We start from the raw sequence: 19413 nt of genomic DNA, 5'->3' as shown, positions 1-19413 counted from the left end.
TCCAGAAAGGACAAGGAGCGGCGCCCGGCCCGGCCGGCTATGCCTCTCGTTGCTGCGGTTCCCGCCGACGACCGCGCGCCCGCGGCCTCAGGGGCGCAGCCCGGCCCCGGGGAGGCCGCGCTGTGAGGCGCCAGGGCCTAGCGGCCGCCGCGGTCGCGCCGGAGGGGCACGGGGCCCGCGCTCGCCCGCCTTCTTCGCGCTCTGCGGCCCCGCCTCGGCTCGCGACCTCAGCCGCCGGCCGCCATGGCCTTCGCCGCCGGGGAGAGCGCGGGCTCCGGGCGCAGGCGGCCGCCGCGGCACCGGGCGCTGCGCGGGCTGCTGCTGCTCTGCCTGTGGCTGCCGAGCGGCGGCGCGGCCGGGCCGCCCTCCGCGCCGCTGTCCGAACTGCACGCGCAGCTGTCGGGAGTGGAGCAACTGCTGGAGGAGTTCCGTCGGCAGCTGCAGCAGGAGCGGCCGCAGGAGGAGCTGGAGCTGGAGCTGCGCGCGGGCGGCGGTCCCCAGGAGGGCTGCCCGGGCCCGGGCGGCGGCGGCGGCTACAGCGCCATGCCGGACGCCATCATCCGCACCAAGGACTCCCTCGCGGCCGGCGCCAGCTTCCTGACCGCGCCTGCGGCCGTGCGGGACTGGCGGCAGTGCGTGGCGGCCTGCTGCTCGGAGCCGCGCTGCTCCGTGGCCGTGGTGGAGCTGCCCCGGCGGCCCGCGTCCCCCGCCGCCGCGCTCGGCTGCTACCTCTTCAACTGCACCGCCCGCGGCCGCAGCGTTTGCAAGTTCGCGCTGCACCGCGGCTACAGCAGCTACAGCCTGAGCCGCGCCCTGCAGGGCGCGCAGGAAGACCCGGACGCCTCGCCTCCCATGGGTGAGCACTCCGCGGGAGGAGGCTGGGTCAGACCTCTTGGGTGCGGCCGCCCTCGCACCTGTTGGGTGGCTGCGTCCGGAAGACCCGCTTAGGCAGTACAGCCAAGTGAGAAATGGAACAGCTTCGTTCCAAGTTATTTTAGTTCGCGGGCCTCCAGAGGAGTGGCTGTGATTTGTCTTATGGATGGTTTCTGAGAAACCTTAGTAGATTGGGCAGAAGAGGGCACCGTGGGCTGCTTCTGGAATTTTTCTAGGCTCGGGGAGGGAGGCTGACCTGAGAGGATTCACAGAAATTCGATTTAAAGGAGGAGAAAAGCTCGAAGGGGGGGGGGGGAGTTTATTTTAGGCCCAGAGGTTTTTTGTAAGTCATGGTTTGTGTCAAGTAATTACAAGAGCAAAATTTAATTAGATGCCAGCTTGCTCATAGCACACCCGTTTCTTAGCTTGGTTCTCACGACTCATGATTCCGTGTGTAGTGATTTTCATTAGACAAAAATGGGAAGGGGAAACTTGGTGTCAGGTATTTTTGAAGTGGATCCAACTGATTCCCATGAACTACAGATCCCTTTTGTAAAGAGGGAAAGGAAGGGATTTGATTTTAGTTGAGGATAAGAAAGTTTAAGGCATGTCCCTTTTTAAAAAGAGCTAATAATGATGCTTTTCATTCTATAGTTTTACTTCCTGCCCATGTTCTGAATGAGAGTCAAGGCATATACAGAAGGCACAAGAAAAATTGTAGCCGTTGGAGATTAAGGCCGTTGAGGGAATAGAACCTTGATTGGGCCCACGTGTGGTTCACTGTGTGTTTGATTCCACTCTGTTGCTCTTTGATTTATAATAACATAAGAAGGATATCATAGCAAGATTGGGCGGGGGGCGGGGTAGCCTCAGCTGCTTTGGAAATCTGGAGTCTCCCAAGACCTGAAGGTCCAAAGACAAGGGTCTGGGAAACCATATCCACAATGGCCCACCTCCCTACCCACCTGCACCTCAGAGAAAGCTCAGAACCCGTGTTGGGGTAGCAGACATCAAAGGTCACCCTGTGACTGCTCAGCCTTGAGGCAGACATTGGGAAGAACACCAAAGTGTTCTCCCTGAAGTGGAGGCAGGAAGCACTTTCACTTGGACCCCCACCACCATCACTGAGCCTGCCCCATGGTGTTATACATCCTTCCTCTTGACTCAAACACAGACCAAAAAATCCCAGCAGCAAAGAAACAAAATGCCTTTCCCTTGTTCTCAATGCACATCTGGAAAAAAACCAACATCGCCACAGGAAGCTTTCTTATAAGCCGGGGGATAACAGAAGGAAAACAAGGAATATGCTCGTGGAAATTAAAAAAAAAAAAAAAAAAGTTAGGTTTACTAAGTAGAAGCTTCTGAATTTGGGAATTCAATTATATAGATGGTCAGGGGTGAATACAGGTGACTGCAGGGTTTGGTCCTCATTCTGGAAAACACTGTCATGCTCACACTTCATATCCCCAGCAACATGGAAACTAGAAGGGTGTGCGTGGCTCAGGCCCCAAGGCACCCTCATTCTCTGCAGCTAGGGCAAAGGTTACCTGCCCACATGCCCTGTGTTTGCCCTGCCCGGATGCTTAACCGTTTGAAGTTCTTTATGCTTCCGAAACTTCTAAGTTTTTCCTTCTTGAATTGTCTCTTTTTTTCGGACTTTTTAAAAAAGTTTATTTTGAGAGAGAGCACGCGTGAGTGTGGGAGGGGCAGAGACAAAGGGAGAGAGAGAATCCCAAGCAGGCTCCATACTGTCAGCTCAGAGCCCGATGTGGGGCTTGATCTTACCACCTGTGAGATTATGACCTGGGCCGAAATCAAGAGTCAGCTGCTTAACCGACTGAACCGCCCAGGCATCCCTTTTTCTGACTTTTGTGAGCATACAGAGTTGGGAGCCAAAGGAGCATGAAAATGGTTTAGAAAAGCTCTTACAGAGAATTTGTTGGGAGGCCATGCGAGGTGAGTCAAAACGTCATGAAATGGTGAGGGGGTGGTTGGGATGGGATGGCGCAAATTTATAGCAGAATCCATCAGCTGTGTTTGTTGCTGATTGAGTTTGGTATTAGGCATTATTATAAGTCCTTAGACACAGGAACTCATTCTCCTCACAACAGCCAAAGATCTGGGTTCTGTTATAATCTCTAGTGTACTGGAAGGCTTGGGGAGAGAAAGTAACTCGCCCAAAGTCTCGATGCTTGTAAATGTGGAGCTGCGTCATGCGAGTGTCACGCAGGAAATATGTGGCAGAGACAATTAAGATAGTCATTCATTCTTCTGGAATAGTTTTTGTAGGAAAGTGATCCATGCTAAAGAAAAAGGAGCAAAAATATTTATTGTGGCATTATTTATAATGGTGAAAAAAATTGATAACAAAGTAGATGTCTAATACGAGAGGTTAAAAACCAAAATGGATGGGGCACGTAGATGCCTCAGTCAGTTAAGCATCTGACTTCAGCTCAGGTCATGATGTCACTGTTTCCGAGTTCGAGCCCTGCATCGGGCTCTGTGCTGACAGCTCAGAGCCTGGAGCCTGCTTTGGATTCTGCGTCTCCCTCTCTTTTTCTGCCCCTCCCCCACTCATGCTCTGTCTCTCTCTCTTTTCCTCTCTCTCTCTGTCTCTCAAAAATAAACATTAAAAATATTTTTAAAAAATCAAAATGGCAACTGTGAAGTTTATATAGTAACATGGGCAATAATAGGATATATGAATAAATATTAATAAATAGAACCTATTAATAAGTTAGGTTAATTCAGGATGTAAATTTACATTTCCTGTAACTGGAATACACTTTGGGTACCCCCACAGTATACTTAGAAAGATCTGGGCAGACATCAGAACTGACAGATTTATCATTTGTATCATCTTAGGCAACTTAGCCTCTAAATCATTTCTTAAGTGTGATGCAGCTGATAATACCTACCTCAGAGACTCATGAGAGTTGAGTGACATTATGGCTTACGAGCACTTAGCACTTATGCCACCCAATAAATGGCACCTCTTATTATCATCAGCTCGTATAGAGAAAGACTATAACAGTACACACTAAAAATGATGATAATCAGATTGGGGTTATGAATAATTCTTTCCTGAAGTGTTACAATTAAGAACACACAAAGAAAAAAGAAACCACAAAACCCAATCAACCAACCTCATGGATTTTGACACATAGTATCTAAGCCTCTTCCCTTAGTCTGGCGTGACTTCTGTATCCTGACTTCAAGAGTCCTTTCTAATTCCTCAACCTCCGCTGTATCATTTGTGCCCACACAGTACAGATCCAGATTCCAGAACCTCCTCCTTGTCCTTAAGGCTCTGTTTACAGCAGTGTGTTGTAAATCAGATTAGTTAACTGAACAGTAATATTATTCTTACCTGTATAAAATGCCACCTTGATAGGCTTCATCAAAATTGGTATGAGTCTTATTTCGCCTCGGTAGATCTTACCAAGTGTGTCTGGTTTTCGAAAGAAATCAATGCTTCCAGAGTACTTAGCATTGCTTCATTATATTTTGATGATGAAAAATGCAGATTTACCTTTGTCATGTTCTTTATCAGCAAGTCAAATATTTTTAAAAATTTTTTAATGTTGTTATTTATTTTTGAGAGAGAGAGAGAGAGAGAGAGAGAGAGCGCGAGTTGGGCAGTGGCAGAGGGAGAGAGGGAGACACAGAATCTGAAGCAGGCTCCAGGCTCTGAGCTGTCAGCACAGAGCCTGATGCAGGGCTTGAACTCGTGAACCACGAGATCATGACCTGAGCTGAAGTCAGATGCTTAACCAACTGAGCCACCCAAGCGACCCATCAAGTCAAATAGTTTTTAAATGATAGCACACTCCTTTCCTCTTCTTGTTGTCACTTGTTTATTTTTAAGGCCTGTTTCTGGGTAGATAAGCTCTGGCTTATTTTGAAATGCATTATGCAGTGTAACTTTCCTGGACTTGAACTGACGAAGAAATGCATCTCTCTTATTTCAGTTACAATAGTGATCAATGTAGAGGATATGAGGATTTCATTGTGCTTATAAATGGTATCTTAAAGCTTACCTAAAGAAAAGTGAACAACTAAAACAATGATTTTTTTTTTCTTCCAGGAGGGGTAGAATTAATTAGTTTTGTAATATGTGGGGTATTTCAGAACTTACCTGATTTTTCCATCTTAAGTCTTTGTGGTTACATCTTTGAGGGCATAAAAATATATTAAAGCATTCATTGTTTATATCCTATAGGTTTAGTTTACTTGTAAACAATACTTTAAAAATAAATTTTCATGCAAATAGCTGCTAATTATAAGGTATTACTGCAAATTATAAGATGCTTTCCAGATTTATCAAGTGGTAAACTACTGTGTGAAAAGCAATGAAAACTTCCAGAACCAAAAGAAATATCTGTGTAACACTGTGTAAAATGGCCTATTAGTAATGAAATTGTCACCTCTCTCCTTATCTGGGAGAAGCAGAATAAAGACATAAGACACTGGGTCTTTGCTCAGAGGTGGAAGAAGGCAGAACAAATTTCTTCTTAGGCAAAGGTTGATTGTGTGGCTTATTTAAATCTAAGTTATTAGTCCTCATTCTTTTAAATGACTATAAAAATGGGACTCTTCTCAATAGACAAATGTAACCATTAGCAATAGCAAATGTGCTTATGCCCTGTAAACATGCTCATAAAAAAAAGTCATCTCTTTTTGAGATGACCAGCAGCGTTCTTACTCAGAACAGCCACAGCTCTGAGAGCTGCCCACCCCTTACAGAAATTCTGTTTCTGGGTATTGGGAGGATCAGTAGAGTAGAAGATAGGACTGGACGAGCAGGTCTCTGAACATCTGAAAAGTCATGGTAACTTGTTGAAGGGTTTTTCTTAAACATGGAAATGACCCAATCAGATTAGAATTTCAGAAAAGTCATTTTAGCTGCAGTGTGTCAAGAGTGACTACCTGTTTTTAACTACTGAGAAACCAGTAGGATTGCTGCTAGCCCCAGACCTCAGGCCCTGCGACATCTGAATTGGCTCTTAGACATTTGCTTAGGAAGCAACTGGGCTTTGGAGGAAGAGAGCAGTGCCTCAGCAACATCATTCAGCAGAAGTTAAGGAGGAACAAATCCAGGCCAGCATTTGGACAGAGCTTTGGCACTGGAGTAGGGAGGAAGTAGCAGATACCAAAAAGGATATATTATAAGAACCTATAGACTTTTTACCAGTAGTGTTACTAAGTTTCTTTAAAATATATCAGGGTGAATGAGTGGCTCAGTTGGTTAAGCGTCCTCCCTTTGATTTTGGCTCAGGTCATGATCTCACGGTCGTGGGATCCACCTACATTGGCTCTGCACTGGGTGCGGGGTCTGCTTAGGATTCTCTCTCCCTCTTCCCCTCTCCCCCACTCACACAGGCATGCTCTCTCCCTCTCTCTCTCTCTCTCTCTCTCAAAAAAAAAAAAGAATATATATATATTTATATATGTACATTTGAGTAAGTTTACTAATAAGCTTAAATCAATAAAATATTCATAACTCTGCACCTAGAAAATGTTTTCTGTATGCAGCTTCTCCTATCAGTCACAACTGAAGCAGCTACCAGTTATAGATTAGTAGTTAGTGAACGTAGTTAGCCTTAAATTATTTAGTACTATTTCAGATCAAAGGTAAGCATATTTGTTTTCCTATTATACAGAAACTTAGTGTGCCAGCTTCTGTTATAAAAATTAGTTGTTAGAAACTGAATGTTTTCTATTTTCCTAGATGAAAAATTGTTTTCCAGAGAATTGCTAGGTTAAGCTTTATTTTGTGTGAATCTAAGAACTTGCCTTAATTTTCCAAATTTAATATTAGCTTTAAAAAAATTTTTTTAATGTTTATTTTTGAGAGAGAGAGAGAGAGAACAAGCAGGGGAGGAGCAGAGAGAGAGGGAGACAGAATCTGAAGCAGACTCCAGGTTCTAAGCTGTCAGCAGAGAGCCTGACGCGGGGCTCAAACCCACAAACCATGAGATTATGACCTGAGCCAAATTCGGACACTTAATTGACTGAACCACCCAGGCGCCCCAATTTATTTCCTATATATAGAATACTTTATACCTATTTTAAAAACTTGAGGATGTGGAAAAAAATCTATATCAGAGGTGGATGTTTTTCAGATGTGTTTCAAAAATCCTTTTTTTTAAAAAAATTCATTTAATTGAACCTTGAACTTAAATTATTTATGATTTAAATGAAACTTTGACTCTAGAGAGTAAAACTGCTATTCGAGATAGGATGGCCTACTACTTTGTCTTGTACCCACAATTTTGTCCTAGCGATTGCTAATAACTGATTCTCCACACCTTCTCTTCAGCGTGTATTAGAGCTAAATTCCATATTCTTAATAAATTGCTATTTTATTATTTATTATATAAAGAGAATACATGAAAATCAATAAGAAAATAGCTTTCAGTTGCTATACATTCTCATACTAGTTGCTTGCTAGACTACATCTATTCTAGCAAACAAGATACTGCTTTAAACAAATTGTAAAAAAATAGGCAGTCATCTCCTGTGAATTATTTATTTTCTTTCACAGAAAAGGATGAGCCTCCACTCAGCAAGGCTGGACAGGATGTGGTTTTGCACCTGCCTACAGATGGAGTGGTTTTGGACGGCCGTGAGAGCACAGACGACCATGCCATAGTCCAGTATGAGTGGACAATGTTGTTGGGTGACCCATCCGTGGACATGAAGGTAATTCATGATGTCATTGTAATGACACCAAATATTTCCATGAGGTGATCTCTCATAATGTTCTTCCACTCCCGTTTCCAAATTACTTGTAAGCTAGCAGAAGAGCTATAAAATGGAGAAAGCATAAAAGTGGTTGTTGAGGGGCACCTGGGTAACTCAGTCGGTTGAGCATCTGACTTCGGCTCAGGTCATGATCTCACAGTTTGTGGGTTCGAGCCTCATGTCGGGCTTTGTGCTGACAGCTCAGAGCCTGGAGCCTGTTTTGGATTCTGTGTCTCCCTCTCTCTCTGCTCCTCCCAGGCTTATGCTCTGTCTCTCTCTCTCTCAAAAATAAATAAAAACGTTTTTAAAAATTTTTTTTAAAAAGTGATTGTTGAAAAAGTTGGTTTATTAATATGAACTTACCTTCTACTGAGTAAACAGTGATCCTGATCATTTGTTTTGAAACTTATTCTTTTTCTTCTTTCTTTCTTTCTTTCTTTCTTTCTTTCTTTCTTTCTTTCTTTCTTTCTCCCTTTTTGAGAGTGAGAGGTTGGGCGTGAGCAGAGGAGAGGGGCAGAGAGAGAGAGAGAGAGAGAGAGAGAGAGAGAGGGAATCTTAAGCAGGGTCCATGCTTAGTGTGGAGCCTGACACAGTGCTCGATCCCATGACCCTGGGATTACGACCTGAGCTGAAATCAAGAGTCAGATGCTCAACTGAATGAGCCACCCCGGCTCCCCGAAGCTTTCTCTTTTTTTGCTAATTTTTGGCAAAACATTTGAAGGGAAAGGACTCATGCTTTGTTTTAATGACTCAGGTTACTTTTTCCTTTTTTTATTTTTATTTCTTTACATTTTTAACATTTTTTTTTTTTTACACTTTTTATTTCTTCTTTCCTTAGTTCAAGGTTCAGGCAGAAAATTTAAAAACATGAAACAATATAAAGAGGAAAATAACAATAGAATACATGAATTCTTCACGTGATCCAGAAAGCAACTATCTCACCTAGCAACGAGGCCTGCTTGAGATAACTGAGTTTGTAAGTGAGGTGAAGAGCGACCTCAGACATTCGGGTTTGGGCACACGCAGCACTGGTTTTCCCCCAGACTTATTGGGCTGAGCAGGAATTGCTACAGATGGGAGTGAGTCACTGGCTCAGTGATGGTCTAAACACAAGAGTCTTTCTGTCGTGTTGTGTTTTGTTTTGTTTTGCCTTGTTTGAGCTGTAGATAACATTAGTCTCAGAAGAACAACATAACGACTGGATATTGTGAAATGATCACAACAATAATTCTAGTTAACATCGCATGGTAACACATTTGTTTTTTGTGATCAGGTCACGATCTCACAGTTCGTGGGTATGAGCCCCATATCAGGCTCTGTGCCAACAGCTCAGAGCCTGGAGCCTGCTTTGGATTCTGTGTCTCCCTCTCTATGCCCCTCCCCCACTCGTGTTCTGTCTCTCTGTCTCTCTCAAAAATAAGTAAACATTTTAAAAAAATGTACTCTCAGCGACTTTCCTTTTTTTAAAAGAATTTTTTTAAATTTATTTATTTATTTTGATAGAGTCTGAGACAGAGTTAGTGGCAGAGGGGTAGAGAGAGAGGGAGGGAGAGAATCCCAAGCAGGCTCTGCACTGTAGCACAGAGCCTGAGGTGAGGTTTCAACTCATGAAACTGTGAGATCATAACTGAGTCGAAATCAAGAGTTGGATGCTTAACTGACTGAGCCAGCCAGGCGCCCCTACTCTCAGCGACTTTCAAATATACAGTACCGTATTATTAACTATAGCCACCATGTTTTAATTACCTCCCATGACTTATTCATTTTACCACTTTACTCATTTTGCCCAACCTTCACACCTTGCCTCTTGCAACTACCCATCTGTTCTCTGTATATATAAACTCAGTTTTTTCTTTTAATTTTTCTTTAAGTTTATTCATTTATTTTGAGCAGGAGAGAGCAAGAGCACAAGTAGGGGAGGGGCAGAGAGAATGAGAAACAGAATCCCAGGCAGGTTCTGTGCTGTCAGTGCACAGCCCCATGCGGGGCTCGAACTCAGGAACTGCAAGATCATGACCTGAGCCAAGATCAAGAGTAGGATGTTTAACTGACTGCGCCACCAATGTGCCCCAAACTCATTTTTTTTATGTTTATTTTATTTATTTATATATACATATTTTTTTTGAGAGAGAGAGAATGCGAGGGAGAGGCAGAGAGAGAGGGAGACAGAGGATCTGAAGCAGGCTCAGCTCTGACAGCAGTGAGCTGGGTGTGGGGCTCGAACTCACTAACCACAAGATCGTGCATGACCTGATCCGAATTTGGATGCTGAACTGCCTAAGCTACCCAGGTGTCCTGGTGTTCAGTTTTTTGTTTAGATTCTACGTATAAGTGAAGTCATAAGGTATTTGTCTTTCTCTGACTTATTTCACTCAGAATAATAACTTCCAGGTCTATCCATGTTGTCACAAATGGCAAAATTCTTTTTTATGGCAGAATATTTGTAGACCACTGTTTTTTTATCCATTCATCCGTCAATGGACGTTTAAGTTATTTCTTTATGTTGGCTATTGTAAATAATGCTGCAGTGAACACGGGGGTGCATATGTCTTTTCAAGTTAGTGTTCTTGCTTCCTTCAAATTAATACCCAGAAATGGAATTGCTGGGTCCATAAAAGCCATCCTGAGTTGTGAGACTAGTCACTTTTTATTAACTCTTTCATGACCCTTCCTAGATAGCAATATTTCCTGGCTTATTCAAATAAACTTTGTCCAAACCACTTTAGTTAGAGGAGGCACAAAAAGTCAATACTGGTTTGCTAGAGCTGCCGTAACAAAATACCACAGCCTGGGTGGCTTAACCAACAGAAATTTCTCCCAGGCCTGGAGGCTAGAAGTCCGAGATCAAAGTGTCAGCAGGGCTGGCTTCTTCGAAGGCCTCTCTCCTTGACCTGCAGTTAGCTGTCAACTGCTTCCTCTTTCTTCCAGGGTCTTCCCTCTGTGGGGAAGCACTGATTTTATTCTGTTGGAACAAAACCAAAAACGATAATCAGCTAGTCCTTCAAGACTGATTTAAGTCCATTATTTAGTCAACAATTATATAGTCTTAGACTTGCCCGGACCCTTGGCCAGCATCTTACCCAGCTTCCCACCCATAGAGGAGCCCCCTCCATCACATCCCTTCCAGTGGTCATCCACTCTCTGCCTGATTTTTCCCGAGGTGAAAGCTTACTAGTTCACATCATGTCCTGTGACATCTTCCATCAGCTCTAGTTATTAGGGAAGTGGGATGTGCCTCCTCTTACATCTGTGCCCCAGTGCTGGATCTTCTCTTTGGAAAAGCACTGAACGCATCTTCTTTTTATTCTGTGTATCAGCCACTTAAAATTTTGAAAAAAATGAACGTCGACCACTTGGAATGCTCTTCTCAGAATTCAACACTCTCAGTCTTTCAGATTGTTCCTCATAAGTTGATTTTTCAGATTTCACGTTTACCATTCAGCGTCTTCTGGATTTTCTCAAGACTGTTCCATGCCCTTCTTAAAATCTGACACCCCTGTGAATTCCATATGTAAACTGTGGTTCTTCCTGACACAGACTATCACCTCCTGTGATTCAGGCATTGTCTCTGCTTGTATTAATGAAGCTTAATTTATATAAGCTATTTTAGTGGCTGCTTCACACAATAGATTCATGTTGAGTTTTCCATTAGCAGGATTACCTAAAACCTGCTTCATCTTTCCTCATGAACTGCTGTCCTGATAGCCTCCCCATCCCATGTTTGTGTAATTGATTTACTGAACCTGAGTACAGGACCTTGTGTTTATCCTTTTACATCCGAGCCTTTTGGTTTTCATCTACAACAGAAATAATTTTGAACTTTAAGTGTCATCCAGCATATTTATTATCCTCCAATGCATCGTGTCAGCTGCAAAATTAATATCTTTATTGCTTTGATCAGAAAAGGTACATGGACAAGCCATTGATTATACCACTAGAGAGCTCCCTTGAGATGGACCCTGACTGTTAATTGGCACTTCTGGGACATATCTGTTCCAGCAGCTATAAATCTTCCTCCATTATCATCTAGCTTTGTGTATTTGCTATTAAAAGCTTTATTCTATAAGCAATGAATTGCATAGATGAGTGCTGAATAAAAATACTGCTGATGATTCAGTATTAATTTACTGAAGATATTTATGAAGAAGTAACAAAATTAGGCATTCCTTATGGGCTTTTAGGGCTGACTGCTCTGCCATCAAGAGGAAAATGTGGACCAATTCCCCAGCCAAGTGTATAATGTATTGGCAGATGGATGTAAAGTTATAAAACCATAACCCAAGTGACAAAGTTTACAAGAAAAGAGCTATTTGCTACCAAACTGACTATCTTATAATGGTGTACATTGATGAATGCTCTCAAAAGTAAATTCTTACCCTACTATGACTTCATCATAATAAAGGCGCCATTAATTGAGCCCCCTACTCAGCACCAGGCAGTGTAGACCTATCTGTAATCCTCAGAATAACCTCACAGGAAGGCACATCCCCACCTTGTGGGTGAAAATTGTAATAAAATATGGTGAAAGACTGAAATGGCAAGAGATGACTTAGCGCCTTTCAGTGGAGTGATGGGGGCTGCGGAGCAGATCCTTCAGGGTCGCCATTGGTACATTGTAGAAAACAGAGGGTGGGGCTCTCAGGTCATGACCTCACGGTTTGTGAGATTGACCCTGCTGACAGTGCAGACCCTCCCTGGGATTCTGTCTCCCTCTCTCTCTCTCTCTCTCTCTCTCTCTCTCCCTCCCTCCCTCCCTCCCTCCCATCCTCCCAACCTCTCAAACATTAAAGAAAGAAAAGAAGTGGGAATGCAAATTATTCTTGTACATTGAAATGCAAATAAATTTTTCATATAGAGATAAAATTGATTTCTGCCCTGTGGAAAAGTGGATTTCAAGCATGACATTTTAACACCCGAAGGTATTAATCTGTTACTACATGCATTTTGGTGACTAATAGTTACTAACAGCAAACTTGTTTCAGCTTTGCATCTCCTGGCAACTTCACTTAAGCATTCATGACTCCTTGTATCTTCCTATTCTTCAGATTCGCCTTTGAATCTGTGGGATGCTTTATTGGTTTTCTCTTTAATTAGAGAGAGCTAAATAAAATCTTTGATGCAGGTTCATATTAGATTTGTGCGAGATCTTAACACATATTCATACCTGAGAATAAGATACACAGGTATTTTCAAGCCATTGTGGAATTATACTTTGCTTACAATTCACCCAAGTGAGAGGTTTTTACTTTTTTTTTACTTTTTTTTTAACGTTTATTTATTTTTGAGACAGAGAGAGACAGAGCATGAATGGGGGGAGGGGCAGAGAGAGAGGGAGACACAGAATCGGAAGCAGGCTCCAGGCTCTGAGCCCTCAGCCCAGAGCCCGAAGTGGGGCTCGAACTCACGGACCGAGAGATCGTGACCCGGGCTGAAGTCGGACACTTAACCGACTGAGCCACCCAGGCGCCCCATTGTGAGAGGTTTTTAAAAACCTCTGATTTCAGAGTGATTCATTTCCTTCCAAAATTAAATATGTACATAAGAACAACAACAATGAAGATTTGTGTGAGAGTCATAGGTTAAACATTTTGAGAATTTTCCTTTAACGGTAATTAACATCCTTCAGGGGCCATCCCACGGATCCCTTTCACTTGGGCAGCCTGATTTCACACCCCACAATTTCTTTTCTTAAGTTTATTTTATCTATTAGTCTCTACACAGGTGTGGGGCCCAAACTCACGACCCCGAGATCAAGAGTCAGTGCTCTTCTGACTGAGCCAGCCGGGCACCCCTACACCCCAAAACTTCTGACAGAAAAATTGGGGCTCTCAAGTCAAATTCTTTTTTCTGAGAATGGGATCCAGCCGACTGGAATGTTAATGCAATCCTCCTTCAGGCTGCAAAATGGGGCCCACTTGGAAGGTTGTGAGAATGGGGGCAGAGCAATTATAGGCTAGCATAGTAGAACAATTAAGTTAAAACCCAACGTGGGATACACTTGTTCTTATGCCCCTTGACCATTCGCACCCCTCTAGGGCCCTCACTGGCCAGGCTTTCCACTGGGTGCCTCTCCTGGACTCCTCCTCTCTCCTTCCGTCTTCCCTGTTCTCCATCTGCACAGGCTCTTTAACCCCTTCTCTCATTAGAGAGAAGCTTTGAGTAAAGGCCTGGGGGGGGGGGGGGGGGGTAGAAGTGTCAGCCCTCCCTTTGTCTTGGAATACCTTAACACTAGGTTGTAGGACTATCTTTTCACGTCCAAAAGACTCATTCAGGTATTCACAAACCAACAAAAACCAACTAGGTCCTTATTGTAAGAGAGGAATTATTTCTGCCAACTTAATAAAAAAACTTAGTCTAAGTATTTTTAGTACTTAGCGTGTGTATTCAGTGCTATACTAAGCAGTTTACTTTGACGAAACATATGGGAAAGCTTATGTTCCTGGCTTGGTTTCTTCATTTATGAAAAAAGAATAGGAAAGATGATTGGTCAGAACGAAGAGTCTACCCGCTGGACTTTAAAGTTACATGTTTTGGGGGCACCTGGGTGGCTCAGTCGGTTAGGCCTCCGACTTCGGCTCAGGTCATGATCTCGCAGTCTGTGAGTTCGAGCCCCATGTTGGGCTCTGTGCTGAGGGCTCAGAGCCTGGAGCCTGCTTCGGATTCTGTGTCTCCTTCTCTCTGACCCTCCCCCGTCCATGCTCTCTCTCTCTCTCTCTCTCTCTCTGTGAAAAATAAATAAACTTAAAAACAAAAATTTTAAAGTTACATGTTTTGGGGCGCCTGGGTGGCTCAGTCAGTTGAGTGTCCGACTTCGGCTCAGGTCATGATCTCACGGTGCGTGGGTTCGAGCCCCGTGTCGGGCTTTGTGCTGACAGCTCAGAGTCTGGAGCCTGTTTCAGATTCTGTGTCTTCCTCTCTCTCTGACCCTTCACCGTTCATGCTCTCTCTCTGTCTCAAAAATAAATAAACGTTAAAAAAAAAAAATTAAAAAAAATAAAATAAAGTTACATGTTTTCTGCCCTTGAACAGGATATTCTATATCTGCTTAACTGAATATTAATCTATAATACAAAATGCAAATACAAAAGGACGCATTTTCTTAAATGCAAAAGGACACATTTTTTTAGGCAGCCCATTAGATGACACTGAGTTCACGATTATTCAGTGTAATACATTTTTTTTCAACATAAGACATTTAAATCTGAAGTCAAAAGTAAAATATGACATTTAGGAACAGGATACAGAGTACAAGGATGTTCAAATGATTTTAGAATAACTAAATGATCTTAGAATATCACATGTAACGGAAGTTTACTAAAGAATGGATATGGTTTGGGGACTTCTGGGTGGCTCAGTCAGTTGAGCATCCAACTCTTGATTTCTGCTCAAGTCATGATCTCACAGTTTGTGGGATTGAGCCCCATGTCAGGCTCTGTGCTGACAGCACAGTGCCTGCTTGGGGTCCTCTCTCTCCCTCTCTTTGTGTCCCTCCCCTGCTTGCACACGTACTCTCTCAAAATAAATGAATAAACTTAAAAAAAAAAAAAAAAGAATGGATATCGCTTACACCAATAACTTCATTATGAAATTAAAATCATTTGCACGCTGGCTTGCCTGCTGCACATAATTAATTTTTGAAAATAGATTATCATCTAAATTGGGACCTATTGAGGGGAGGGGGAAAGGAGGTGGTATTCCCAAATCTTTATTTTTATTTATTTATTTATTTTTGAGAGAGCAGAAGTGGGGAGGAGTAAAGAGAGGGGAACAGAGGATCTGAAGCAGGCTCTGTGCTGACAGCAGCAGGCCTGACATGGGGCTTGAACTCACGAACCATGATATCATGACCTGAGCTGAAGTCGGATGCTCAAGGGAGGTGGTATTCCTAATTACACCAGGACCACAGAGGAAAATTGAAACATGGGTCCTTCTTGATAAAATCCAAGTTTCTTGAGACGGGATGGTCTATGTGGGATCTCCCAATTAGACTCATTTTTAAACCACCCCCAAGAGATAAAAATGGTATTTTATAACTCAACCTTAGAGTAAAGGTTTCCAAGAAAATGAATATAAATAGAAACAAGACTTGACTTTTTGGTCATAGGGCAAGAGAGCACAAAATAATTGTTGAATTTCAAATTGCATTCTGTCTCCTTGTATAGGAACCGTTTTGTCTCTTACTCCTCCTCAGTCAGATTTCCTGGGATATGATTTGGGTCAGTACTGAAAATGCTCACAAAAGGAATGAATCATTACGTGTTAAGGAGATGACTTAAAAGCCTATTGAAAGATTTTATAAAAATTTAGCAAGGATTTTCAAGACAGCCTGCAGTTGTCAAACCAATACCCAAGTTTCCAGAGGACCTACTGTGGTCTTAAAGATTAAACACTAACTGTGTCCATCGTCTTCTGTTTTCTACACGTCTTCCTTGATGTGTAGAAAGAAATACATAAAATCTGTAATATCACAACAGAATTTATAACACTGAGGAGGGATTTCTTTAGAATTATTTTCAGTGAGGGAAGGAACAATGAGCTGAAGAGGGGTTTTACTGCCCACAGATGCTTCCAGAAGGCCCTGTCTCCCTTCTCATTCCTTGCTCCCTCCCTCCTTCCTTTATTCCTTGATGTTTTCTCCCTTTCTCTCTTAAAGCTTAGAACTGTGACAATACTTACTAGGATTCTAATAATACTTGCTAATTAATTGCTTCTGTCTCTCTCTCTCTTGTTAAGTAATTGACTGCTCAGCTAATCTTTCCAAAAGTGCTCTTACAGCCCCCAGATCTGTATCATCCTTCTTAGCGTGACCAGCAGAACATTGCTCAGCACTCTGGTCTCATACAGATACTGCAAAGAACTGTTATGTGTCATCTGACAATTTCTTTGCCCCCCATCAAAGGAGATCCTAGGCACACATAACTATTATTATTTCTTGGCTATTGGAGAATTTCTAGTCTTCAGAAAAACAAAATGTAAATCACTTCAATAAAAGTTATCCCAGACATTCTAGGCCTCTGGTGGGAGTGGGCAGAGTGATGGAGAGAAAGCTGTTTCTACATTTAAAAAAGAAAAGAGAAAAATGGTCATTGGGTACCTGAGAAAACTTCGTATCAACTTCATCTATTTCCTTCCTCCTTCAAGTGAGCCAATTTGTCATGAATGAAAGACATCAAACAAGTAAAACTTCTGACAGAGCATCTGCTTGACTATGGTTTTTGAATCCTAGCTCTACTACTTCTTGTGTGGGAGACCTTGGCGGATGATTTAAACCACTTGCAAGATGAAAAGAACAGGAGTCCTTTCAAGGCATTATTATTGTGGTCAAATAAGGTTGTGCAAGTAAGGCCCCCGGAGCAGTGAGCAGCACATAGCAAACATTCAAGCACGATGATACTATTCAATGTATCATGAGATTATTTTTCCTTCCATGGTATTCACACCGCTCCTGATAGTCTTGTCTTACACCCAGCAAGACTGTGTTGCTGCCTGGGTGCTGTTCTTTTAGAGATTCTCCCAAGGAAGCCCAAACCCCAAATACTCCATGTGCTCACCAGCGCCCAAAAAGCCTTCAACAGGGAGCAAATACTCACTCCTCAAATGTCTGAAGAGGCAACGCTTCAGACTCTGATCTGAGGCCAGAAAGGACTTTGATAAAAGGAACAATTTTGGGGCGCCTGGGTGGCTCAGTCGGTTGAGCATCCCACTTCAGCTCAGGTCACGATCTCACGGCTCGTGAGTTCGAGCCCTGCGTCGGGCTCTGTGCTGACAGCTTGGAGCCTGGAGCCTGCTTCAGATTCTGGGGCTCCTTCTCTCTCTCTGCCCTCTCCTGCTCATGCTGTCTCTCTCTGTCTCTCAAAAATAAATAAAATAAACATTTAAAAAAAATTTTTTTTTAATTTAAAACGAGCAGTTTTGACACTGAGAAAGCCAGAGGGCTAGGCGTTTCCTGGGAGTGAGAACAAAAGCAGGAGAAGAGAAGCAAAACATACCACATTCCAAAGAACTGAAACAAGGCTGAACTGCCTCAAAATTTCACTAACATCTGTGCACCTCAGCCCTCCCATTCACCCAAATCTTTGAATAAGGGACAGAAAGTAATGGCAGCCCACGGGGCATTTTCCAGACAGAGACGATTCCCCGTACAGATTTCCTAAGTAACACCTGGGGATAAATTGGTGCCCATGAATGAATATTTCATTGTGGTTTTGAGGATTTCTTTGTAAGTGTCTTGCTTCAAAAATGAAGAATGAAGACAGGAGAAAAAAACCAGTGAATCCTAGAACTTACCGCTCTGATTAAGGGGGAAGACACTTCAGAGCATGCAAGATGGGGATAGTTCGTACCTGTTGTGTTTCAGCGTCAGCCATGAGCCTAAATGTAGCCTGCCCTGACTTAAGTAGGAATTCTTTTTACATTATAGCTCAAGGGCTTGAATATTTAATTGCAGTTTTTTTCTTTAAGAAAATTACTTATAATATTACTTATTATATAATTACTTGTAATTATCATTATAAGGAAATGAAAAATAATCTCCCTGGGGAAGAAAAAGTATGTAATTCAGGAAAAATAAATCTGGGTAAACTGAATTAAGAAAGATCTATTCCAGAAAGGGCAGAAGCTTTGAAGTTCTTTGCCTCTTCAGAAACAAACACACAACTTCCCAGACAATAGTTGACAAGCACAGTAGGATTCCAGAATCACAGGAGTTGACTGTCAATCTGTGTGCTTCTGGTCAAACGGGGTTTAAACCTGATTTACTGTAATCTACTTTTTTTAGACCATGACAGCTGGCCAGTCTGTATATAAACTGTGCCTGGGTTCTTTCTAAGAAATGGTTTTTGGAATAAGGACCTTGGAAGGCCTGAATCTGCTGACCGAGATGTAGGATTCTGGAATGGCTGTGCATATGGAATTTATAACTAAATGGCCTGGATTCAAACCCAGTTTTGCCAATTCCCTAGCCGGGTGAACCTGGGAAAACTATTCCATTCTTTAAGCTTCAGCTTCCTCAATTGTAAAGAGGATAATACAACCTGATAGAGTTTCAGTAAGGGATGAAAATAAGAAAACGCAAATAAAGCGCTTAGCATATTTCAGAGCATAAAATGAGCATTCCCGGAGGGGCACCTGGGTGGTTCAGTGGGTTGAGCTCTTGGTTTCAGCTCAGGTCATGACCTCACAGTTCATGGGATCGAGCCCCATGTCAGGCTCTGTGCTGACAGCGTGGAGCCTGCTTGGGATTTTCTCTCTTCCTCTCTCTCTGCCCTTCCCCTGCTCGAGTGTGTTCTCTCTCTCTCTCTCTCTCTCTCTCTCTCTCAAAATAAATAAATAAACATTTTAAACAATGAGCACTCCAGAGAGGAAAACTATTACAGTTTTATCTAAATACCTTGGGATGTAAATATTGGGCTATTTTGACCAATACATTAACTGAATTACAAACAGAATAGATTCACTCACTTGTATATAAACAAAAAGTTATGAGGGCCTTTCAAAGGCAAGAAGCAAGGGAGTAAGGCACCGTGAAAAACTTGTAGGGAATATTGCCCTCAAGTCACTTGACACTGGTTGAGATTAGATATGCACCTAAATAACAAAAATACCAAGTAGAAAGTGGCAAGACTAGGGTGCCTAGTTGGCTCAGTTGGTTGAGTGTCCAGCTTCAGCTTGGGTCATGATGATCTCGCAGTTCATGAGTTCAAGCCCCACATTGGGCTCGCTGCTGTGAGCTCAGAGCCCGCTTCAAATCCTCTGTCCCCTTTCTACCCCTTCCCCACTTGCCCTCTCTCACAA

At 42.8% G+C, this 19413-nt stretch overlaps 1 protein-coding gene across 3 annotated transcripts in view; it reads left to right on the top strand.

Moving 5' to 3' along the window:
• The first annotated feature begins 243 nt into the window (after positions 1-243).
• The window catches only part of LRP11 (LDL receptor related protein 11), a 54939-nt gene continuing 35769 nt past the window's right edge, over positions 244-19413 (top strand). For all 3 annotated transcript variants that reach the window (XR_006202887.1, XM_042940068.1, XM_042940067.1), the window contains exons 1-2: positions 244-856; positions 7421-7578. Coding sequence is in view for 2 of the 3 variants with exons in the window: in XM_042940068.1 (XP_042796002.1) it covers positions 244-856; positions 7421-7578 (771 nt within the window). In the remaining variant the exon portion in view is untranslated. The remainder of the gene's footprint in view (positions 857-7420; positions 7579-19413) is intronic.

Source organism: Panthera leo, chromosome B2, assembly GCF_018350215.1.
Source record: "Panthera leo isolate Ple1 chromosome B2, P.leo_Ple1_pat1.1, whole genome shotgun sequence".
In the NCBI taxonomy this organism is placed as follows: Eukaryota; Metazoa; Chordata; class Mammalia; order Carnivora; family Felidae; genus Panthera; species Panthera leo.
This window is presented reverse-complemented; position numbering and strand designations above follow the sequence as displayed.